The sequence below is a fragment of the Paramormyrops kingsleyae genome, chromosome 7 (assembly GCF_048594095.1).
Source record: "Paramormyrops kingsleyae isolate MSU_618 chromosome 7, PKINGS_0.4, whole genome shotgun sequence".
NCBI lineage: Eukaryota > Metazoa > Chordata > Actinopteri > Osteoglossiformes > Mormyridae > Paramormyrops > Paramormyrops kingsleyae.
This window is the reverse complement of record NC_132803.1, coordinates 2851962-2877500: the sequence shown is the minus strand read 5'-3', so window position 1 is coordinate 2877500 and position 25539 is coordinate 2851962. Positions and strand designations below refer to the sequence as shown.

Here is a 25539-nt window from a genome sequence, read left to right as displayed (position 1 = left end):
TCCGATTCGTCCAGGATCTCCGACTTGATGATCTCCTCGATGACGTCCTCCAGCGTGACCAGGCCCAGCACCTCATAGAAGGGGTCACCCTCACCCTCATTGTTCACCTTTTGCACGATGGCCAGGTGGGATTTTCCTGAAACAGGTTGAGGACAAATATACAGACTACAAACATTGGAACTTTTATGAAACCTTTTTAAAATAACAATTATTTAAATTACAAATAAAAACCAGGATTATATATCTCTCATAGTGGTTGCTGATGAATATTTTTAGTGAGACAAACCCTACACTTACTGTATAACTTCATACAGTATATATTAGTTATTAGTTATTACAGGACAAGTGGGTATGGAAAATGGATGGATGCATGACAAATATTATAATAAATATTAATATATTCATTACACTGTGGTAATTTTCCATTGTTTGGAAATTTCAATCAAATGTAGCACTATTAAGTATCTCAAGCCTTCAACTATGTAATTATTACTGTGGTGAGCTGATGCTCAGAAAATTATGCTGACAGATTCTTTTTAAAATAAGTTTTTAAGTTTTCAACAAATGCACCTCTTTTCTGAAATAAAATTGTTATACAAATACATTGTCGTTGCAGAAAAAAACATCTGTAATCCTCACATTTTCCAAAATATTTCATTGCACGAGTACACCGACATGTTCTTTTGCACTACAAAAGCTGAACAAAAAAAAAAACGAACGTTCTTATTTACAGTATATACACAGGAATAGTTACAATCAACAAGAGCAGTATTTACAAATCAAAGTATTTTTAACTCTTCCCTCTTTCACTTAGGGTATATACCGATTCTTTGTCCACATATCAACAAAGAATATTGGTGAACAAGTGAATTTATTTTGGTTGATGGCTGGACACTGTGATTGGTTAAATGTGCATCAATCCAAACTGGATGGGTTTAAAAACATGCCATATTCCATAACTATCCAATCAAGTGCTAAGTAGAAGGTGATGAGAAATTTTTACTTAGTGAGGCAAAATGTTTTACTTCATTGAAGTTCCCTTTATCAACCTGAGGGTGGTGCTGTTTCGCATAATATTTTGTCTGACATTTTTTGACCAGATACACTTGTAGGTTTTCCATGGAAATGGAATTAGAACTGCTCATGGTCCGACTTGGCTCCAGATCCTGCCTGATTTCTGCTGAAATTTCAGAACCTTCTGAACATGGATGTACTAATATCAGCTTTGTGGGCTTTATGGTCCCACTGGTCATTCACCATCCTATCCATGAAGCTTCCTTAACAAGCTGCCTTTCTAAAAGCTTGTGGAAGGCAGTACTTGTATGACAGAGATGATTACATACAAGTTTATGATAAGCCAAATTCCTCTGGTGTTGTATTGGAAGAATGGTTGAAATACATAATTCACAATTTCCATGAGATGAGCTACTCGTGTAGTGATCATAGAAATGGAAATTACACATCTCCTCATAAGCAAGGCATGAAGCCCAAGTACATTACATTTATTAAACAGCTTTTGTCCAGAGCATCTTATATGCGAGAATCAGTCAGTCCATGAAGGTATTAATGACCTTGGGTCCAAGTCTGTGAGAATCGTTGGGTTATGTTAGCATCACTCCACCAGCCATGGGACTTGAAAAAGCAACCTTCTGATCATAGGCACAGAGCCACACACCATCACTGGCTACACATACAGACAAGAAACCATCCAATACTGGACAGAACTACCAAAACGTAGGCATGCTGCAGGAGCTCTTGCTGACTACAGTAATACATGTTCTGTAAACCAGTTATTCTTAGCGATATGGAAGCCAAAAGTAATCCAGTCTCTGTTCATCCCATTGGATGCAGCCTTGGGTTCAGGGAGACGACGTCATCAGAGCAGCATGGCATTGCAAGCAAAGGGTTTAACTCTAATAATAGCACCCAAGTCACAAACAGGGTAGTCACATCCTTACACTCTTTGCTGTTTGCGTGTGTCTGTGTATTCAAACACATACTCTTTAGCCCACACTTGTGTTACTGTCAGGCTAATGGGTAAATAGTGAATAAATGCTACCAGCATTTACCTCAGCTGAAACTACAGTGTGTAGCCCTATCAGCCTACAGAAGAGTCCGACTTTATCCCCTGGTGGCCAAAACATTGTTCTCTCTTCCTGTATCAAAACCTTAAAGGCCAAACTTTCAGACAGGACATTATGGAGCAGATCAAGGAGAATTACCGTAATTTATTGTCACTTTTACCGTAGCAGTGAACCAACACCAAAGCCTGTAAGTAATTTTAACAACTCATTTCTTAATCTGTGTGGTAAAGTCACCTTGTGGTGAGCTGTGATCCATCATCTACGCTACGTTTTATTGTCTCTTACAGCCAAAAAGTGAAATTAAGCAGAAGACACTGAAATGGGGATCTGCATTTTTAAGTAGTACAATAGGAGCAGTACAATTTTGTATGTTGAATTTGCATAATTACACATCGGATAACGGCACGCTCCACTTTTTTACGACTCAGCTCTTGGTGCCAGTGGAAAAGCCCCATAAGTTATGAGATGTCTGTAGATTAAATTTGTTTGAACTGCCGATTTGGAGATGCTCCGACCCAAACCTGTCAGTGACTTTAATGTCATGGCTAATCTGTGTATGAGCCATTTTATCACAAGCAATTGCATGTTTTCTGGCTAACATGGACAGACCCTAAATTCTACCCCTGAGCATCCTGGTTGCGTTGGAATGCGAAACATTTATTTTGCAAGAAATTTGTAACTTATTTGCCTTACAGATGCACCATATAATACTGTTAATGTTTGGCAAGTATTGTACAGATGTTAAACTTTGGATGAACGCACACTCTGGCTAACTGCACATCACAATGTTTCCTGGCCTGTGCAGTTACAAAGAGTCAATGCCATTTTTTAAGGCTAAACATTGACAGACTAAGATAATGAAAAGTATGTGTACAATGAGATCAGATAAATGCTGATTTACAGAGAAGACACTAATCTTTGCAGATTTCCACTACACAATGGGAAAGACAGAAAAAGCCATCCATCCTTCCAGTTTCCATACCCGCTTGTCCAATTGAGGGTCGCTGAGGTCTGGAGCCTATGGGCACCAACCCATCACCACACAGACACACACAGACACAGACACAGACACACACAGACACAGACACAGACACAGACACACACAGACACAGACACAGACACACACAGACACACCATTCACACCTTTGGACAATTTGGCAACTGTAATTCACATTAACACTTGGTGGATTGCCAGCATCCAGTAGGTTTTCTATCCGACTTGGTCTCCGATGCACCACACCTGATCTCAGGCAGATAGTAACTTGTCAGTTAGGATAGAAAGCTTGTGAGATACCAGCACTGCAGGGTCAGGGCTCCCTACAGGACTGTTGGGGAAAATCAGAGAACCTAAAGGAAACCCCATGACAACACAGGGAGGATATGTGAACTCCACACATGCAGAGCCAGGGAAGGGACTTGAACCCCAGTCCCAGCAATATCAAGGCCATAGTGCCAGCCACTGCAACCCCATACCGCTCTTGAGGGAAAAACCATAACTTAAGAATGCCAGTTCACTGTAAATAGCAAGGCAGCAGCAGCAGTCAAATTTGGCCTGAGAAAAACATGGTGTGGTTTAGGAGGCCGTCAAATAGTTTACACTTTAAATAGGTAAAGCAACCCTATTGGTCCCCAGGATGAAACATTACTCAGCTAAACCATACAGCACTTCAGTCTGTCGTTTGCAGAAATAGATGCATGAGGGACCTTAGAAATATTACCTGTGATTGGTAATAATATGGAGATTTTAATCTTTTAAACGATACTCATGGACACTGTCCACCCCCCCCCCCCCCAAACACAACAAAATCTGATACAGTTTTAAAAATTTCGCCACTATCAGGCAAAAACTTCAGAAAACATAACATTCTTTTCTTCTGGAAAACTGAGAGGAGAAAAATAATCCACAAACAAAACGTGTTTGTTCTGAAGCTTAAATGGAAACCAGCCGTAGAGGAGGTGACTTTGTGGACGGACTCAGGGGAGGGATGGAGTCGGGTCAGCAGCCCTGGGGAGGCACTACAGGGAGACACACGCTAATGATTCCTGTTCCTTCTAATTATCGGCTCTGTGTGAAGACCGGAGGTCATTAGGGCACCTGCATGTCTATTTGTTGTGAAGACGATGTTCATTTAAAGTTTGAAACTTAACATTTGACTATGATTCATGTCATAGTTTCCCTCCCAAACACATGCAATTAATTTATTTTAATGAGTATAAAGTTACCTTCAAAAGAGTGGAATTTGTAACCAATGTTACTGACACTTTGGGCAATTCGGATAATTTGTGCAAAATTATGTAATTTTATTTCAATCCACATAGGATTTAATTCATCAAATCAAAATATACACTTCCAGGTAATGTTCACTTACATAGCAGCTTGAACTCTTCAAAATCCATCAACGTCTTAAAGTAAAACTCTTGGCTTTAGGTACAAAGGCTATGAGCAAAATCCTTGCAAAACGTGACACATCTCTCTGGCTCTGGGTCCTTAGATTTTGCGTATCTTTCAGCATGCCTGGGGGGGGGGGGGGGGCGATGCACACTCCCTATGGGGGGACACCCCTATGCACAGTCTCTAAGGGGGTGGCACCCCTCGCACACTCCCTATGGAGGATGGTGGGTACCCCGATGCATACTCCCCATGGGGGGGCATTCGTATGCACACTCCCTATGGGGGAGGCACCGCTATGCACAGTCTCTAAAGGAGGGCACCTCTGCACACTACGTATGGGGGGGGGGAGCCGTCTGCAAACTCCCTATCAAGGGGGCTGCAATTATCTTCCATTCCTCGTGGTTTACTAAATTCATAGGCCTATATCTAGCGCTTTCCCCATTTCTTCAACTAGACAGTAGAAGAAAAACTACGCACGGATAGTCAGTAACACCAGGAATACAAAATGTTCTCTGTAAAGAACAGCGAAAACTTACGAAAAATCTGTGATTCCTTAAGCGATTTGTACTTCCACGCTTATTTTGTCGTTTGCATGGGTTGCAAATTACGGGGAGGATGGGGGGTGGTGGTGGTAGTAAACCCCCCATTAATCATGCTTCCCCCTAAATCTGTGGAGACCTCAGCCCCCCGATGTTCGTGACCCTAACCAAAGACGTCTTGCCGCGTAAAGCATCGATATTCACCATAATATCATCGTAAGTGAGCAGACTTTGCGGCGCTATTACAGACACGGATAGTCAGTAACACCAGGAATACGCCATGCATACTATTAATATTACTGTGTTCATTTCGTAAGCTGCGCATTTCTTTCATTTAAATGCAATAGCATTAAAAAATTATAGACTCTATCCCCGTATCGGATAATAAATTAAGTGATTTAGGCGACCGCCTTCATCCGGACCGCCGGCGCCGATTCGGGGCTCATCGTCCGAGGCGAAGTAGAAGTTGGTGGTGAAGAGCGCCAGGGGGGACAATCCTGCGCAAACCTGGGATCGTATCTACTCTCCAGCTCACGCCCCCAGATTCACGGGAGAAACACTAACCTTTCTTGAACTCCTCCAGCATGGCATCCAGCTTAGTGTCGTGGAAAACGAAGTGGACAGGGTGGTTGTAGAACTTGGTTATGGTCTTTAGTGTCGTGCAATCGTCTGGATCGACGAAAGCTAGATCTTTGACATAGAGGATATCAACGATGTTGGAGCGCTCGTCGTCATAGACCGGGATCCGCGTGTACCCGCTTTCCATGATCTCCGACATGGTGTTGAAATCTAAAACAGTATCGGTGTTTATCATGAAGCAGTTGCTCAGCGGGGTCATGATGTCCTCCACCGTCTTGGTCCGAAGCTCCAGGGCGCCCTGGATCATGTTCAGCTCCTCTTTTACCAAGTCATTGTACGGCTCTGTCACCTTTAGCATCTCCACCAGCTTCTCCCGATTATACACGGTGCCTATCTCTTTGCCGAGCACGCAGTCCAGCAACTTGCTAACCGGATAGGACAGGGGGAAGGTGAGGAACATGAAGAACTTGGTCACCAGGATGGTGTTGGCCCCCACCGCCAGCCCGTGGCGAGAGCACAGCGCCTGCGGCACGATCTCGCCGAAGATAACGATGCCAATGGTGGAGGCGACCACGGCGCCGAGGCCGGAGCCGATCAGATCGTCCAGCAGGATGGTGAGCGTGGTGTTGACCAGCACGTTTCCCAGCAGGAGCGAGCAGAGCAGGTAGTTCCCTTTCCTGCGGATGGGCTCGATCTTGCGAGCATCCCTCTTCTCCTTCTCAGTGCCGCAGCTCTGCACGATGCGCAGCTCCATGGGGTCCAGAGCCATGAGCCCGAGGTTAAGTCCACTGAACATACCGGACAGCACCAGCAGACACATTATGAGCATCACCTGCAGCCAAAGCGGTAGGAGCGACTTCTTCTCCTCCACCACGCGGAGTCTGCCGTCGTTATCCCCCAGCAGGTACCACTTGTCTTCCGGACTCCGTCTGACGCACAGGCTGTAGTCCTTCGCCGGTTCGCTCTTGCGGAGCGGTTTGATGTCTACGGCGAGCAGCCCCGACGTGCCCTCACTGCTGACGTTCATGTAATTGCTGATGCTGAAGTCTTTGGTGAAATCAGAGCAAGTCCTGTTGGAGCTGTCATCGCCGGCGCCGCCATCCCGGTCCCCGCGCTCCATGAACCTGATCTGTGACCAGGTGCCAGAGTTCATCTGCACCCCGTAAAACCTGAGCTGGACGCTGCTCTGCTCGGTTACCTGGATGACACCGTCATCGGTGGTGGTCGCCGGCTTGTCGCTCCTCTCCAGCCTCATACCCAAGACGCGACTGCTGCTCACGCCCGTCACTGCTGCCTCCGGTCGTCCGACAACAACGGTCCAGAAGAAAACCACTAAAGTTAGAATATACCCCTGTCCACTGCACTCTGTCGCCATGTTTGTTTCACTCTCCGGGAACGGGCAGATAACGTCATCTACTCATTTCCCGGGAGCTGCCCCCTTATTATCATAATAACTCTGGTACAACCCACCGAAAACAGTTGGTAGCCTTGCGGATCCCACTTAATTACAGTATCAAGAGTAAAAGTTTCACAATCACATACATACATTGATTATTTAACGTACTTCCACTATGTACAGGCCTGACATACAATATATATATATAATATATATATATTCTCTCCGAATAATCTACAACACCACAGATTTTTACACACTAATGGAAGTAGAATGATTAAGTAGCAAGGTAGTAAAGGGTCCGAAAGAAAAGAAAAATGTCAAATGTTTCATGATAAGAAGTTAAGCAAAGGAATTGGCACCTGCTTGTTTAAGGCGTTAACAGCGAATTTACAAAAGAGCTCCGTATCCCTATCAGATACAGCAAGGGTGGGCAATCCTATGCAGATAGGGCCGTCGGGTGACGTCCTAATTAGAGCACCAGGTAGAGGACTGATTGGCTGCGGACTCCTCACATCTGGGTTTGAACAGCTGACCTAAAAATGATCCCAAACCCTGCGTCATACGCATTGGCCCTTTGCGGATAGGATTGCCCGAAATATAGTATATGTATGTGTATATATATATACACACACACACACACAACTCATTCTCTCTCTCTCTCTCTCTCTCTCTCTCTCTATATATATATATATATATATATATATATATATATATATATATATATATATATATATATATATATCACATTTATTTAACGTTTCATTAAACATTTGCCAGTTTTCTACACAGTTGTAGATGGTGTGCATTTTTTAAATCGTGGCGCCTATTCGGAAAGGATAGCGTGAAATCTGAAATCCTTAGCATCGGACTGCGTTTCTCAGTTGCAGCTGAGACTGGGATTAGGAGCAGCAGTTATGTAAAGGGGCACAACCCGCTGAGCTGGAGATCCGCTGAGCCGCAGGGCTCCTTGGAAGAGTGCCGCCCGTCAATGGGCTCTGCTGTGTCAAGTGCCCGCAAGGCTATGACGCACGGATAGGGGAGGGGCCTGTGTGCTGCTGACGCCCTCCTGCTAAATATTGATAATCATAATACCTAGTGGAGCGTGTGATAAAGCAATCGCACACTAGGGAAAAAGGAAGCACTGTCCCATAGGTAAAGAATAGTGAATGGTGGGTTAGGGTTACATCTGTCCTGGTGAAATTTATAGGTCTGTAGTCACCAAAATATTATTTCAGCTACGTGTAATGCAGCATTTTGACGACGTTCATTATTTATACTACATACATATACCAGATGTGTTATTAATATTGCGGTTACTGACTGTGTGGCGACACATCAGGCAATAAAAATAAAAATGTATGAAGTATATATATATATATATATATGTTTGGTATCCACAATATGGTCCAAATGTGTCAATTATGAATTTTGAGTCATTACGTTGGCTATTTGCATTTGTTATTGCTGCAATGTATCTATCACCGTCTATCTAAGAGCTCCCTCTTGTGTTCAAAAAGGAAATGGCGTCATGTTGCAAAATCTTAATAGCTGACATTGCAAGCAGAAAAGCAATCCGGCATGTAAGTTATGACCATGCAATGAGACGATTACATGCATATGTGTTACAGACAGGAAGTTTAATCATCGATTATAAATTTTAAAAATGTTGCGTTTCATTTTATAATCAGTCACATTCCTTTTTGGGGCAGTTCATCGATTACTGTACCTTGAGAGGTGGTTATCGATGTGGTTCTACATCAGCGTATTCTGGCATTCAGAACAGAGTAAGAAAGATAAGAAATACTTCGTAGATCTTTTGCATTGAATGAAGAAGGATCCTCCAGAGATTGAAACCCCTGGTACGCTGAGATGTTTGTGAAGATATCCTGAAAACTGTTTTTTTTTTCTTTGAGGCAATTCTTGGGAGCATCCAACAAGGTAGAATACTGTGTGCAGGTTTGGTCACCATACCTCTAAAAGGACATTGCTGCTTTAGAAAAGGTGCAAAGAAGAGCTACGAGAATGATTCCTGGTCTTAGAGGAATGTCTTATGAGGAGAGGTTAGCGGAACTGAATCTGTTTAGCCTTGAGCAAAGGAGACTAAGGGGGGATATGATTCAGGTCTATAAGATTCTAACGGGTCTGGATGCTGTTCAGCCAAATGACTATTTCAATATTAGTCTAAATACTAGAACTCGTGGCCATAAGTGGAAATTAGCGGGAGAACATTTTAAAACAAATTTGAGGAAGCACTTCTTTACACAGCGTGTAGTTAGAGTATGGAACAGTCTTCCTGCTAGTGTAGTGGAAGCTAAAACCCTGGGTTCCTTTAAATCAGAGCTAGATAAGATTTTAACAACTCTGAGCTATTAGTTAAGTTCTCCCCAAACGAGCTTGATGGGCTGAATGACCTCCTCTCGTTTGTAAATTTCTTATGTTCTTAAAGGACAACTCTTCATCAACAACAAGGGCAAAAGCCAGCAATTATGTGGCTGATATAATGGTGTCCAACCAAGGATGTAGTTACATGCTGTTCATGAAGTAGGTAAAGTTCAACATCTGTACGACTTTCTGTTATCTCAGTCCCATGGTTTTATAGCATCTATGTTCGAAAATGCAACTATGGCCAGGAAGCAGATGGTGACTTTTATAGCAGTAACTGTAGGACCTGCTAGTGGGCAGAAATAGTGAAGGATGCTGTCGAGGCCTTTAGGGAAATTCCTGTCTAGAGTGACGCCTGGAGGGTCCTGAGAGGCCAGGAAGGAAGCGAAGGTGGCTGTGGAGGCCAAAAAAACTATCGGATGACCCCAAAAATGTTTTGCCAAACTAGTGCATGAGGAGGGGGAGGCAAGACCTCGTGTTCAGCTGGTCTGGGGCTGAACTCTGAAGGTATTTTTGAGCATTGGAAGAACTACTTAATCCAATGTTTATGCCCTCTTCTCTGGAGGCAGTCCTGGAAACTGCTGATGGATCAAACTCTGTCTCTGCGGCTGAAGTTGCTATGGTGACCAGTGGCCTCTGTAGAAGGGAGAGATGAAATCCATCCAGAGATGGTGAAAGCACTGTATGTTGTTGTGGTGATGTGAATCATGCACCCCCTCAATGTTGCATGGAAGGCATGCAAAGTGCCTCTGGACCAGTCCATATTTTTAAAAAGGGGGAGCTGATGGAATGTTCCAGCTATCGGGGGAATCACAGTTCCCAGTCTGCTTGGGAAAGCCTATATCAGGCTATTAGGGAGCCTCTGCCTGATGCTTGAACCTAAGATTCAGAAATAAGATGAATTCCAGCCTGATCAAGGTAAAATGGATCACGTCTTCTCCTTCACACAGCTGAGAACAAAGCCTGCATGTACTTTGCAGAGTAGGAGAAGGCGGAGGCTGCGTGACCAGCTCTGCGTGACCAGCTCTGCGTGACCAGCTCTGCGTGACCAGCTGGATACTGTGGGAGGGGCTACAGGAACGTGGCGTACTGGGGCTGCTACTGCGAGCCATTTGCTCAGTTTGAGGTGTGTCAGGTGTCCTAAGGACAACCCCTGGGTGGAACCCAGTGCCCCACAGGGCAGAGGTCCCAGGGAAGACACTTTGGAGGGATTGTATCCTTCAATGGAAGCATGCTGCCCCACGTCTCTCACCAGGAGAAGCAGAGAGATTGTATATACAGAGCAACCACTGTCTCGCACTCCCAGAGTTAAAGGCTCAAAATTTCACCCTTACTCCATGTTTACTCTATGTACATTTGTGTGTTCTCCTCATCTTGTAGTGTTTCCTCTGGGTATACTCAGGTTTTCATACACAGTCCAAAACGTGTAGTACGATCAGTAAATTGCCCGTTCTGTGTGTGCATGTGGCCTGGGTGTTCCTGTGGCTGTGCATGGGTTCAGCTTCCACCCTCCTGCTACAATGTACTGGATAAGCATGAGGAGATGGACAGATATGCACACACACACACACACACACACACACACACACACACACACACAGGTTTGTAATTATATCTTTGTGGGGACTCGCCATTCATTCCTATAGGGGACAAATTCTAATTCTACCATGACGACCTGAATCCCTACCCAGACATTTGGTCCCCACAAAGTAATATAAACCTCACACACATACACAAATACCTTTTTACTGCAAATCACTAAAACAGGGGTCTGGAAACATATTACTTACCAATTGTTAATCTGTATCAGCTTTACCATACGGCTAAGACAGGAACTGCTAGTGTGGAAGTAAAATTGGACATTAGTAGGCCCGGGAGGGGAGGCATATTGGGTCTGTTATGCTCTGTGGGCTGGGGATGATTTGGTACCAAGGGCCAGAGTGTGATGGGAGCGCTTTGCTGAACTTGCTGGAATAAAAGAGATTTTCTTTACTCACCAAACTAAGAGGTCCAGACTTTTATTCTAAGTGCCTCTCTGTGTTATAATTTTTCTACCACACTAGTCTGGCCCTAGAACTTACATCCCGAAAGCTATGGGGACAAGGAAGGGAATTATATCTGTGTTTGTTTTTGTTTTTTTTTTATTGTAATTTTTAGGAAAGGCAAATGTGATATCTACAAATCAAATATATTTTTAGGCTGCATATTTAATGTTGTATCATTGACAGCATAAGGCAAATTTGCGAGGCAAGTATGTCATGTGATGAGTAGGCTTCGGTAATTTAGAAAATACGTAAGTTGTTCATAAGCAAACAAGTGGACAGTCCTTGATCTCCCATGCTGACATTCATAAGAGAAGCTTTGTGGACTTTCCTTTTCTAAATGCTCAAGTCCACTGAAGGGATCTATTTACACTTAAAATCCTGAATGAAAGGTGGCACCACATTTCCTAAGGAAGGGTTAGCGTTGGCTGCCGGGCCCAAGACATGTACTGTATATAATAAACAAATTACAGATATTACAGTGTTTGTTAAACATATTTCATTAACGAGGCTTCTTTGTTGCTGTTATTATAAAATTATCCATTGCTTTAATATTGCATGTAGTGAAGAATTACTTAAAACATCACACAGTGGATCTAAAATGGCATAAAACATACTCTGTGTGACACAATGAAACTTTGTTACAACTATAGAAACTAAAGTGTAAGGCTAAATAATTAATCATGAAATACATTTCAGATACAGTAACTAATGTTAAACTCTTGGATAAATCAACAGTAAAATCATGATCGGTTGTTCAATGCAGATAATACACAGCAGTTCTTACATCATGTCAGTCACTTAGTTATTTTTTCCAGGGTATACAATTCAAAAAGGATCTTTTTAAATGAATAAAAGTAATGATAAGGAGAATAGACCAGCGTATAAATGAGGATGCAAAGCATTTGGAGGTTGCTGAAATGAGCGAATATTTGGTTAAATTCAACCTTAATCAGATGTAGTAAATTATTATATGCATCAACACTCAACCAATAACTACACATGCTTGTAAGAAATGTGTCTTCAGTCAAAATGGATGATGCTCATCTGAGTTTTAGCTAACTAGCTCATCATTGTGTAATATTGTGTTAGCAGCTTCTCTAATGCTCTGTGGTAGGAGTTGGTTTGCTGGTGTAATGTGATCGCAAGGCTACCAGCGAGGCTAACAGTGAGGTTACCAGTTAGGTCACCAGTGAGGCCAACAGCAAGTCTAACAGTGAGGCTACCAGTGAGGCTAACAGTGAGGCTAACAGCGAGGCTAACAGTGAGGCTACCAGTGAGGCTAACAGTGAGGCTACCAGTGAGGCTAACAGCGAGGCTACCAGTGAGGCTAACAGCGAGGCTACCAGTGAGGCTAACAGTGAGGCTAACAGTGAGGCTACCAGTGAGGCTAACAGCGAGGCTACCAGTGAGGCTACCAGTGAGGCTAACAGTGAGGCTACCAGTGAGGCTACCAGCTCTACTTATTAGAAAACAAATCTTTATGCTTCAGATGTCAGTTTTATACAGGTGACTTCAGACTGCCCAGTTTGGCTTCTCTAGGCTAATTCTACTTCAGTTATTGAAAATTTTAAAAAATTCATAATCTGACCCAGAGCCCTTGTTTTTAGTTACATATTAAATATTTAAATGAGTAATATCAAATATTTTTTTAAAAGATCAACTAAGCAGAGAGTACTGCATTAAAATACAGATGTTTGTTGCCTCCCATTGATACAACTGGTTATAGCTTTAATTATTACTGGCAGAATTTACCAAATGAACCCTGAAGAAAAACTATAATCCACAAACCTGGAGCTCTTTGTATGGATATTTAATTCATAAAAACAATTAAATCCTCTTTCCAAGTTTGCCTTTTTCTTCTTTCCAGCTTATATTAATCTGTGTCTCAGCTTTAAACCTGGAAGCTTTGCACTTAAAATGAAGCCACCTTCATGATTTAAGCAGCATAAACTCGGAGGATAAGCAGACCTTTCTACTGCAGTTGTCTTTTGCTGCTATTTTCCGTTTGTGCCCAGTTCTGTGTTCTGATCAGCCCCATTTTTACTCTTAGATGACTGTGACTGGCTGTCAGGCAACAGAACCTCCACTGAGAAGCTGACCTTCTTGGACAGGATGACGCTGTAGGTGTTGTCGAATCGCAGCACATCTGCAGAGAAATCAGGCTCAGTCCCCTTCAGACAACTTGCACAAAATCATTCAATAATTCTAGTTTCCACTAATTTGTATTGATGAATTGAATAATTTCTTTGATTTTGTTCTCTGACTGGGTTCTACCGAATAACAGATCTGAGACCATAAAGAAACCGGAGATTGTCTCCTAAGCTAAGCCACACTGCCCCTCCCTTCACTCACAGACACCGGCGCCGGCACAGGTGAGGGACCCGTCCTCCGGTACCAGGTGGGCGTTGTATCGCTGACTAGGCAGCACTTCTGTCATCTCACTCGCCCGCTGTCTCTCGCCCACCTTGGTTTTCATGAAGACCCCGAAGCCAACGTCTGCACCCTCGCTCATGAATTGCCACCTAGGTGGACACCATGGATAAGGTGAGTTCATCCGACTGTCCTTCCAGCACATTTGGAACTAACCCCAAAAACATTAGATGAAAAGCCATTTTCTCTGGACCTGAAGGCTTCCCCCCTTCGGTCTGCTTGGTACGAGAAACATTCCCCCAAAACAGGAGTCGCCCTGGAAGCCAGTTACCGCAGCACGCTTCCTGGGAAGAGGATCTCATATTCTAGTTGATGGGAGGATCCACGGCTGATGGTAATGCTCTGGTCGTACTGCACTTTGACGCAGTCCTGCTTGTAGTATGACTTTGGCACAACTCCTCCATACTTAATCTAGAAGCAAAAAGGTCATAGTTAGGAATACAGGGTCTGAAACGGCTTTGATTGGATACTTCACATATCCTGTATCCAAATGGATTTTATACAGTGAGTTATGGGTATCAGAAGTGGGATCTGAACCCATGCCTCTATTATGGGAGGAGTGGTGGCTCTGAGGCAAGGGAGGCAATTGGAAGGTTGCTGGTTCAAATCCTGTGAATGCCAGAAGTGATCCTACTCAGTTGGGACCTTGAGCAAGGCCCTTAACCTGCAATTGCTTCATCCTGGGCATGATGTTAATCTACATCAAGGACTGTAAGGAGGTCCTCTAACTTACAGGGAAAATTTGGGGGTTGGTGGCAGGATTGGCACTGCAGTCACCGGGAAGAAAAACGTCACGCCGTTCCATTCCACTCAAACGAATGTGGTGCTGAGGTATCCGCGCTGCACGGCTGTACCTGGGCTGTCCAGCCTGGGGGGGCTGGTTGCGGGATGGGTGCGGCACTGCCACACTTACATATATCACATCTAACACATGTGTTGATGAGGTTCCCTAAATAATGTATGAACATGGTGTTGCGGTTGGCCTTGAGTTAATCCTATCACTGGAAGCACAGTAATTTAGAGAAACCAATTCATTCAAACCCTGTGTGTTAAACCACTGAGCAACTACGTCCGAAATAGTTCGGTTCTGGGCAGCTGGGTTGTAGTTTGGAATTAATTGGCAATAGTAACTTTTAAAAAAGGGATTTTCTATCCGGAGCAAGTGCGTATGTACCAGAGACTTGGACTGTTACTGCCAGACACACTCTCATGACACCACTGTCCCCACAGAAGAGATTTTTGAAACAATAGCCTTCAGCTCTGCATAGCAGCCACTGTCCTCCATCCTGAAATGCTCACCTTGGTCCTGCACCTGGGGTCCCCATCAGGGTCGGTGAGATTGCCCCCGTATGCCACCGGCAGCTGGTCAGGGTCAATGTGTTCCCGTAAAACCTCTGGCCATTCATCTGCAGGGAGATAGATAAGGGCGGAGGGTATAAATACAAAGCCCCCTCCCCCCTTCCAAAAACAACAAGCATATTTACCTGGATTTAAGGCCTTGAGTTACACACTTACCGCCCAGGATATTGACCTTTTGACGGGTGTCCTCACACAGCAAATGCTTCACAAGGTTGTAGGCGACAGGGAAGAGCTTCGGAGCTGTGGGGGAAATGGGAGATACAGCTGGTCCATGGCGCATACACACACACACACACACACACACACACACACACACACACACAGACACACACACACACACTCGCACATGTACAGTAGGGTAAACATATCCTTATGGGGACTGCTCATTCATTCCAATGGGAAAAATGCTAACACTAACTATGACAACCTTAACCCCTACCCTGTCCTAACCATAAGTAACCAAACAAAATACAAGAGTTTTTGCATTTTTAGTTTTTTCACAGCAGTCACCGATTTTTATAAAATAGAGTTTAAAAAACTGATGTTTATCACGTTATGGGGACATTGTGTCCCCATAAGGATAGGTAAACCCGCTCACACAGACACACACAGACACACGCAGACACACACACACAGACACACACAGACACACACACATGCACACACACATGCAGACACACACACACACATATATATATATACACACTAGAGAATTTTAAAAAGGAACTATCATAAAAATTGCAAAGCTTGCTAGGTTTTGTTTCCAGTGACTCAGTAAAAATGTTTTAGCGCAACTTATCAGTGTTTTGAACCCAGCAGACTATCGCGCTCCTTGTGATGTGATATTTGCATGTCGATATTAATATCGTACATGGTGCTAGCCCATTGCGCTAGGTGGCGCTGTTGTCTCATAGCGCCGCTCTGTGTGTGGCGTTTACATGTGTGGGCGTGGCTTTCTGGGAGATTCTCCAGTTCACTTCCACTGTTCAAAAACATGCAACTTCAGTGAAGTTTGGTTTACCTAAACTGACCGAAAAAGCTAAATTATCATATAGTGGGACAGTCTGGTCCCCACAGTGTAACACAGACATACGCACACACAGCCACACTTACATATATCACATCTAACACATGTGTTGATGAGGTTCCCTAAATAATGTAGGAACATGGTGTTGCGGTTGGCCTTGAGTTAATCCTATCACTGGAAGCACAGTAATTTAGAGAAACCAATTCATTCAAACCCTGTGTGTTAAACCACTGAGCAACTACTGAACAATCCCAAGGCTCAGACATCCCTTAATCAACTTTTTAAATACATTAGCAGCATGAATTAAGGAACCTTAGTGAAAATGAATGAATTCTGATTTACCTTTTATGAGAAACAATCTCTTGAGTCCTTCGGGGTAGTTCTCCTCAAACATGGTGAGCACCTTCAGCACATCAGAAACATCATAAATCCTCATAAATGACTCACGAAGGGACCAGGACGTGGTGCTCGAGGGGCTGGGCCACAAGCTGGGCACCAGGAATGATTTTTGCGTGAATCTCTCACCTTCAAGGTCAAGTATCAGTATGAATTTAAACACATTCTAAAAATTTGCATATAATACAGTTATATGATTGTTTTGGGGGACTTCGAAGCCTAAATGCAAAAAAATTCTTAAGGTACAGAGACATTTTCTTTAAACCTATTTTCATTAAGCAGAGGATGGCCAACACATACATGCTGAGGTGATAATTTCACTTTTGAGACACTCCTTCCCATTCTAGGTCACAAAGACTGTGCTGCTAGGACTGTGACCGTGTGCTGCTAGGACTGAGACCGTGTGCTGCTAGGACTGAGACCGTGTGCTGCTAGGACTGAGTACCTCTCCGTAGGCTTCGATTGCAGGTTTCCACAGGTGTTTAAGGCCTAGACCCTCGCAGTCATAAATCAAGGTAATTGACTCCACATTCTTTCCCAGCTGAAAGGTTATGAGATGGAAAGTGAATTATAGTCAGGTTAGGTTAATATTCCTGACATATAACTAAGAGTGGGTGGGTGGCTGGTGTCACATCTATATGTCGCAGAAAGTTATCTTAACAGGCTGACCCCTGATGGCACCTCAAATATTGACATACCGCCTTGGATTGCTTCTCACATTCCATTCGAAGCATCTCTGTGTTTCGTATCTTATATCTTAGAAAATCCTGTTTACTGGCAGAGAGGAGGAGGCCTTTGGGGTCCAGTGGGCCGATGACATCATACCAGATGGGGCTTCCCTCTCTGTCATAGCCGCACATTCCCCCTGCCAGATACTGTTCAATCACCTGGAATATGGGACATTATACATGGGGCATTTCACTGCACAGTGGTACAGTGTATGACTGTGTATATGACAAAACAAACTTTAAACTTGAACCTTACCTGTTCAGAAGCTTCAATATAGATAATAATATGATCATTTCAGTAGTTTAACAAAGTACCTCTGGTGGCTGCCAGGCGGTAGTTATGGTGTCCACCTTCATGCGTTTCCGGAATTCCACATGCTAAATAAAATTGGAAACAGTTTATTCAGACCTGGGTTTACAAGGGTGCCTAACGGTGCATAGCAGCCTCATTTTAATGTTGTACACCTTCAGGTGTAAGTCAGTCAGTCTGATACACTTGCAGGCACTTCAGTCATTTCAGTTACACCCTTAGTGATTTTGTTCTGGACCCAGTACTGAGTTTATCGGTTAAAAGCAGTATTAAAATACATATCCATATTTCAGATTGCTTCTTCTGTTTTCTCAAAATACCGTCACTTCACATGCAAAGGTATCATGATTTTCTGTTTCTGTGTCATTAACATTGTAAGACATTATTTGTATTACCAATGTGGTCACCTAGGTATAAATAAAGTAAATAGAATTGTAACTAAATGCTACATGTATAAGCGTACTGTGATTTTTACTACTATTTCCCCAAAAGGAAAAGGTACACCTAAAAATTGTTATTTGACATAGATATCAAATCTATACATCAAAGATATCTAAAAGCCATTTCATAGGAATTCAGACGCGGTTCTACTAACATTAGCCAATGTAAAGATCTAAGATTTCTCTGATGAATACAGCACTTTTTCAGACACTGTTATCAGATTTATATACTCTGCAGTCACTGCTGGCAAGTAGCAGTACAGGCATGTAACACAGTGAAATGCGTTTAAGCCGAATTAAAATGGTAACAAAATTAATATTGGGCTACTTAAGAAACACCGTGGAGCTGTTTTCAACAGACAACTCAAAGGACCATAACTAGGCAATTGACTGGAGGTTTTTAAAAAACAAGGACCTATTTCTTTACCTTTCGAAGCATGGCTTCTGCCTTTGACACACTGAAGGATCTGGCTGAAAAAGAATATCAGTGAAAAATCATTCATTTTGATGGAAGTGTTAGTTTCAGTAGAAATGTTTCCAATGGTAAGACATAAATTTCTACTTAGCTTCAATTCTAATGCTAAGCTACCCTAAAAATGAGCATGTAATGTACAATTGTAACATTAACAGAAATTGTTATAAGCAGCTTGAGCTGAAGGCACAGGACCCCTTTTATAACCAAAACATACCCATATAACCTTTAACTTGCTCTGTTGGTTATCAGTTGAAATATACACACATGCAAGCAGACTGGAAGGAATGGCAGTTGATCTCATGGTGTGGACTGTTGACTACATCATTCACTACAAGAGCAGCACGCAAATTCAGACTTCTGGGAAAATTTCAGCATAGTTTAAAAAAAGCAAGGATGGAATCCAGTTGTAGATAATGAGTCCCTAAAGGTGATGATGCACAAGGCAACATTTTGAGCAATGTTGTCTGGTGATATTGCTAAGTGATGACGCTTGGCCACTTTGTCATTCAGAATGGGCAGCAAATTTCTATGTGGACCATTTTGATCTCAGACAGTCTGCAATGTTTTGAGATCTTTGAATCACGATGCTAGACGTCACGCCCCACTCGTGCTGCTCCTCCCGTGTGCCACGCCCCCTCGTTAACCTCGTGTGGAATCCCCGTGTCATCAACTGTTTCGAGTCTTCACTATTCCTGTGTATTTAAGTCCACGTTAGAGTATGTTTCTCCAGTGCTGTCATTAACGTCGCTGCCCGTCGTGCCCCGTGTGCCTTGCTGTTCCGTATTGTTCTCCGAATAAATCCCTTGTTACCCGACTTCCCGACTCCTTCCCCTGTTTCCCTGGTCCGAGCCCCCGCTCGCTTCGTGACACTAGCAGCCGATCACAAGACCGACTTGGGGCTTCAGAAAAATTCAACAAAAATGGCAGCTTCTCAGTGACCATGGAGTGTCTCCTTATAGCTTTTTCGCCAGTGTGTTGTCTTGTGTAAACTTCAAACAGGGAATTTGCCTAATTTTATGCTCAAAATGCCAACAGACACCCAACTTTATCTGTTAAGGCTGTAATTCAGACATCTAATTTTTTTAACAAAATGCTACCTGCTGTTGCCGACTGTCTGTTGTCTTGATTGGTTGCCCTGTGTCTTATCTGGTTGCCCGTTGCCGGCAACATTGCTCAGAAAGTTGCCCCATGTATCATCACCCTAAGAAATTTTACATAAATCAGAATGAATCCAATAGTCACGTCTCAGGAAGTGAAATCAAATCAGTGTATTAGCACCAAGCAAATCTGGAATAGCTTCTTGATTTAACAGTTTTGGTTTTGTAATAGTGTGCTCTTTGCAATAATCTGGAAAAATAATAATCAGAATGCAGAATGCACACGACTGCCTTTTTCAGCAGATAGAACCACTATTTAGATCCCATCGTAGAAATAGAACCCTAAATTTTGCTGGCTCATATTATAGGAGTCATACAATACTCTCATTAAAAATCTGCATATATAAAAAGGTACAGAGCGTACAATACTTTGGAACAGCGTCAGCTAAACAAACCTGTCTGATGTAATGCCACTCTTTGAGCCCTTAGTGCTGCTGTCAAAACAGGACAGAGACAAAGCGACTTCCCTATTAGCTGGGATCTATGAACATTCAAGGTCATTTGTGCACTAGAGTTCGGCCACATTAGGAACTGGTTGTTCAAGCGATGACACAAATAAGTTCAACAGCACCCTGCTTACCTTACTATAACAATGTAAGAACACAAACATTTTGGGTTCACAACTGCAATTGTTTTTACACAATAGGCCATTAAAGAGGAACATTATAACTACCATCATAATCACATAACACACAATGGGGAATCTTTTTCACAAAAGAATCTTTAATGTGTTAACCTTATTCTTGATTACCACAGAAATAACTCAGGGTTGCTAATTAGAGGAGAAGTCGTCAGTTTCAAATTGCATTGGCCCACTGCTTTTCATCTATATGTTTAACTTTGACATTCTTATCACAAAGACAGGTCACTGACTTCAGAATAAGTCACATATGCCAATGGTATAAAGTCCATCCTGTCAAAACATATTGACTGATCTGATTCCAAGAGATGTGCCCAACTAAATATTCTGCAGACAGATTTTTGCAGCATTGTTGACTTTGATAAACAGGTTTTCTGGATGTACAAAAGTTTTCCCAGCCAATTATGCTTCATTACTGGTGAAGCCAGTTACTATCAGAATTGTCCGTGTTCATCTATGTAAATATACGGAATTATGATGTTTTCCTACTCTGTTTCCATTACATACTTATATGAGCTCTGCTCATATTCAACAGTAATAATACACTGTTGCTGGATTAACAGACTAATAGCTTGTGTGCTGTTATTTCATTTCTATCAGAATGGATAGCATCACAAGTATATAATGGAAGTAACTTTTAAAAGTGAAAATCTGCAATGGACTCCTTACAGATTCATGTCAACATCTGTGGTACGGTGTTTCATAAATGGTGTCTAAGGTTGTGTTTGTACAGATATTTCCTCATACACAGCACTACTAAGTTATTCAAATTCACTAAATTAACTGCTGTTCCAAAATGCTTGTTACTTTGTATAAAAGGTAATATAATCATTAAGTATGGCTGGAGGTTGGAGTAAAAATCTATGTATATACAACCAGGGGCACTGCTGAAGATTTTGGGCCCCATGAAGGCACATCATATTGGGCCCCTCAGTCCAGACTAATCCAGTTATTTTCCAAATTTTTTAGGGCCTCTGTCAATCCGGGGCCCTTGGAATCGTCATCCTACGGCAGCACTGTATACAACTTGCCAGAAAATTTACAGATAAAAGACAGCTGTGATTGCTGGATGATATTCTGATAAGTTCTTGAAGAAACAGGGGGATTTGTTTGAGTTTTAATTACAAAGCCTGTGTGTTTAAATATCACAAATATTACAAAGCAGCAGGCGATACACACAAACAGTTAAAAAGTGTTGTGTGAGATGTGTATAATCCTAGTCATCGCTGGCGCTACTTTTCCTAAAACCGTGTTTGGTAACAAGGCATTCGACGAGGCACAAATAATTATGTAATGAATATGTATTAATAATTAACCACAAACTAAGTCTTAGTCACATACTGATCACATGTTAATTCATCATTAATGAATCATGACTCATGTTTTATCACACAGTTACTATGTATCAATTATAATTACTACAAGAACATAAGAATGTAAGAAATTTACAAAAGAAAGGAGTTAGCTATATATTAATTCTGAAAACCTTTGTGATCTACTGAAGGAACTGCAGAAGGAATAAATCATGAATAACACAAGTAAAATAGATGTTTAATGAATTAATGAATCATGACATCTTTTATGAAGTAGCGACTATATATGTTCATGATTTGTACTTCAGTAGTAAATGAGTTATTACCAAGTATTTGTGCCCTATCAAGTAAAGTGTTACTGATGTTTCTAAATTCTGTGTAGGGGTACTGAGAATTGTTACAGACGTAATAAAGTCAGACAGTAGGAAAGACTCACACAATAAATTACAGATGCTCCTCTACTTGCGAACTTTCAACTTACGAACTTTCAGACATACGAATGAAGAGGACTGTAAGTCCAAGTTGTGTTCACTGGGCTCCTGTTTCCTGTCCGCAACATCAATTTCTTTTCCTGCGCACCAATCCCGCCTAGTACGCCTTCTGGCCGCTACTCCCGCCGCGCAGCAGCGTAGCGTGCGAACTCCCAGCATCCTAGTTATCTGTACTTGCGTAAACCCTTTAAATGTTGTTGAATAACGACTTACGAACATTTCAAGTTACGAACAGCCGTAGGTTGCTTTTGTGCAAATTGTTCAAAGCATAAAATGAAAGAAATGTATGTAAATCAAAAGCAAGGTACAGCTTCTCTCCAAATTACAAGTTTTCAGAAACAACTAAGGAATGAATTGCGATGAATTAAATCTTAATATCGGGGGATTCCAAATCAGCTGTTAATACTGTCACCTCTGAGCCAGCGAAGCAGGAAATGGTCATGCTGGGCTGGAAGTTGTGGCAAAATATCCTGGATTCTCTCTCGCAACTAGAAGTAAAAATAACATCAAATACAGTGAGATGAAAACATAAAGAAATAGTTCATGAGAGCTATGAAGGAGTGGATTTATGATGAATAACTATAGACTAATACCATGCCTAGATGCTCACAGTTTTCAGTACCTGGATGGTATTTAAACAGGAGACAGCTAGTCTTTTCATGATCTACGCTTTAGTTTTTGTGTAGGTGCTATGGTAGTAGCTTTACCAGTGGCATTGTGAACAGAACACCTTAACGATGGTACCAGCACCACGTCTCTGCATGTGGGCACAACCAATTTATTCCAAAGATCAAGCATCCCAACTGAAAAGTCTAACATTGACCCTCTGCCCAAAATACACACACAGAAACTCACATGAACCTATAAGATTTTCTGTCTTTCTAACCCCTATAAGACAAATATTTGGAAATATTTGTTCTTGTGGGATTTTGAACTTTGACCAGGCCACAGTGAACATCCACTTAATTAATTAAATATTGTCTTGTTAAAATATAGATTTTTTTTACAGGCCCGGCTATATGATTTGTCATCATTATAATGTAATATACATCTTTTTTTTTTTTGAATAAGCATGATTTCAAAATACATGTACTGTAACACATTGTCACATCTAATCAGAAACACATATTTGTTCTAATTCCCAATGGATTGTTAAAGTGAATAACAGCAAACATACTTTTAAAGCAAATCCAGGAACTTTAAAGCGGTGCTGCATCATATATTCGGTCATTTCTATAAATTCCTGTTTCGAATAAAAACATGAATACTTCGGCAAATTGGAGAATTACAGAGATGTCAGTTTTCATTCTGCATTCTTAAGGATTGGAAATGGCGATACATAGAGCATATTGATTAAAAGAGAAAAAAGGCAGAGGGAAGGAGTGGAATGAAAAACAGTCGGAGGTCTGGCATTTTTTTCCACACAAGTGGGATACGGCTGTTTGCAATGCGATAAAATGGAATGGCATGGGTCTACAGAAAGACCTTTTGTAACTTACCGGTGCAACGGAGAGTTCCGTGAGATGGTCTGTTAGCTTGTAAGTTATAATTAATACAATAAGAGTACCTGCTTTTTTTTTTTTTTTTTAAATAACCCATTTTCCGACAATGCCCTTGTCGAAATAACCGTTAGACAACTTTATCTTTCACTTTTTTGGAGATAAGACAATTTAGTTATTGTCAAGATAAGCAAAATAATATATTATATAGAAAAATAAAAAATTGCAGAGAAATCTAATATCAAAATATTCGATAAAGTTCCAGCAACAAAAATGATCAGCATTTATTTAATCTAGAATTGATAAGTTATTTTTAAAACATTGCCAAAACATCGAACTATATTTATCGATTTGTTGGCAAAAAAAAATAAACGAATCATTCGTACGTCAAAAGTTAGAAAACATCAACTGCATATAACAATGCTCTTCTTTTAATCCCTTAATACCCCATACAAGATTTCCACCTCGGAGGTAAATAGATATAGGCTATGTGTTAGGGCAACAAAGCAGAGCAGCGACTAAACCAAAGCGAAGCTAAGGAACTCACCTGCTGCAGGGCTTCGGATTGCTTCGGGCTCAGATCACCCACACGGCCGCTCATTTTGCTCCCGGACCCGGACCGCGTACTGGATGCGGCGCGAACCGGCAGGTGCCGAAACCTGCTGTCCCTCCTCAGCGACCGGAACCTGCCACCCAAAGCAACGCCCCCCCCCTAAACGGCCAATTAGACCGCGTGTACATACCGGCGGCGGCCTTCGCAACAGGCAGGTCAGTCCCAGAAAATGCGCATGCAAGTCATACAACACTCCTGTTGGTCTATATCAAAACGTCCAGTGGCCGATTAACATGTTAACAGACCCCTAGGCTACACTAATCGTAGGCCCCTCTTCTTGTTCCACTCCCCAAAAATGATACAATTAACTGTAAAATTATTAAATAATAATAATAATAATAATAACTATAAGATAATCAAAGAGAATGTGACTGTACCAAACGAGAGCAATAACATCGGCTATAGGGGAACAATTAACAACCCGGCAAGCTAACAATTTCACGTTAGTCATATGCAGCAACCAGAAAGAGGGCAGCAGAGACCCCATTGAATAGACCCATATCAACAGTGAAACCATAAAACATTAATTACACTCTGATCTAGTGCGTGTCAACTGCATCCACCAGGCGCTCTCAAGACACATTTACCATAGATAACTTTACGGAGAAAGGAAAATTCCAATAGAATGTACAGCAATCATTATAACCATTTTAATGTTTTCCTCTGTGCATTTTTGATGAAGACAGACTCCGTATAACAAACGGCATACCGATACCAGAAAATAAAGGACTTCTAAAAACAATTAAAATAGATGAACGAGCTAGCCGGCCTATAGGGCCCCCTGATCAATCTGCGCCCCGAGGCTGCATGCAGCTTAGGTGAGCCTGTTTATTAATCAGCCCCTGAAAAAGTCCATCATAAGATTACGTAGGATAATTAACTCTGAGTAGAAAATAGGACTGAAATGGAGAGGAGACCCAGCAAACTTAATGATTACTTGAAACAGGCAATTTTTCATTGCCAGAACAAAAAAATAAATAAATAAAACGAAAAGTCTCCCATTGTAAAATGTAGATTGCTAGTATTATATATCTCTAAATATTTTACCGATCAAATTACAGAACAGAACAACGAACGACATCAGATTCATTACCATTGACTGATCCAAACAAGCCGGTGATATAGCCCTAATAGAGAACACTGGACAAATATAACACCTTATGGATAAGAACCGCTAGTTTGACACTTACACCGCAGAAGAAAAATCGTCTCTCTGTAACTATATCTGTTAATACAATGGT

The 25539-nt window shown here is 41.9% G+C and overlaps 2 protein-coding genes across 6 annotated transcripts in view; both read right to left on the bottom strand.

The window, feature by feature from the left end:
* Positions 1 to 7002, bottom strand: part of cnnm4a (cyclin and CBS domain divalent metal cation transport mediator 4a) — a 21412-nt gene extending 14410 nt beyond the window's left edge. For both annotated transcript variants that reach the window (XM_023826475.2, XM_023826476.2), the window contains exons 1-2: positions 5580 to 7002; positions 1 to 136 (exon numbers count right to left, since the gene is read on the bottom strand). The exon at positions 1 to 136 is cut by the window's left edge and continues 8 nt beyond it. In XM_023826475.2, the coding sequence (XP_023682243.2) occupies positions 1 to 136; positions 5580 to 6969 (1526 nt within the window). In that variant the 5' untranslated portion in view covers positions 6970 to 7002. The remainder of the gene's footprint in view (positions 137 to 5579) is intronic.
* A 5766-nt stretch (positions 7003 to 12768) lies between these two features.
* Positions 12769 to 24548, bottom strand: sec14l7 (SEC14-like lipid binding 7). Of its 4 annotated transcripts, XM_023826351.2 has the most exons (12): positions 24233 to 24464; positions 22599 to 22674; positions 18538 to 18581; positions 17676 to 17738; positions 17331 to 17519; positions 17078 to 17173; positions 16579 to 16639; positions 15366 to 15449; positions 15150 to 15256; positions 14122 to 14261; positions 13773 to 13942; positions 12769 to 13566 (listed from the first exon to the last, which is right to left on the bottom strand). In XM_023826351.2, the coding sequence occupies exons 1-12, from the start codon at positions 24284 to 24286 to the stop codon at positions 13415 to 13417; spliced, it is 1236 nt and encodes a 411-aa protein (XP_023682119.1). In that variant the 5' UTR covers positions 24287 to 24464; the 3' UTR covers positions 12769 to 13414. The 4 variants fall into 4 exon arrangements, 3 of the variants coding, with proteins under 3 accessions (XP_023682119.1, XP_023682121.1, XP_023682122.1); XM_023826353.2 differs by lacking the exon at positions 22599 to 22674 and having other exon boundaries at positions 24233 to 24352; XM_023826354.2 differs by lacking the exon at positions 22599 to 22674 and having other exon boundaries at positions 18538 to 18577; positions 24233 to 24290.
* Positions 24549 to 25539: the final 991 nt, after the last annotated feature.

Excerpts from the sequence above, each read along its gene's own strand:
- sec14l7 (XM_023826351.2), bottom strand. The coding sequence starts at position 24,286 with ATGAGCGGCCGTGTGGGTGATCTGAGCCCGAAGCAATCCGAAGCCCTG. Across the intron at positions 17,739-18,537 it reads CAGAAGCCATGCTTCGAAAG|CATGTGGAATTCCGGAAACG; the intron begins GTAAAGAAATAG and ends AATTTTATTTAG. Across the intron at positions 13,943-14,121 it reads TTCCCAGGAAGCGTGCTGCG|GTGGCAATTCATGAGCGAGG; the intron begins GTAACTGGCTTC and ends GTGTCCACCTAG.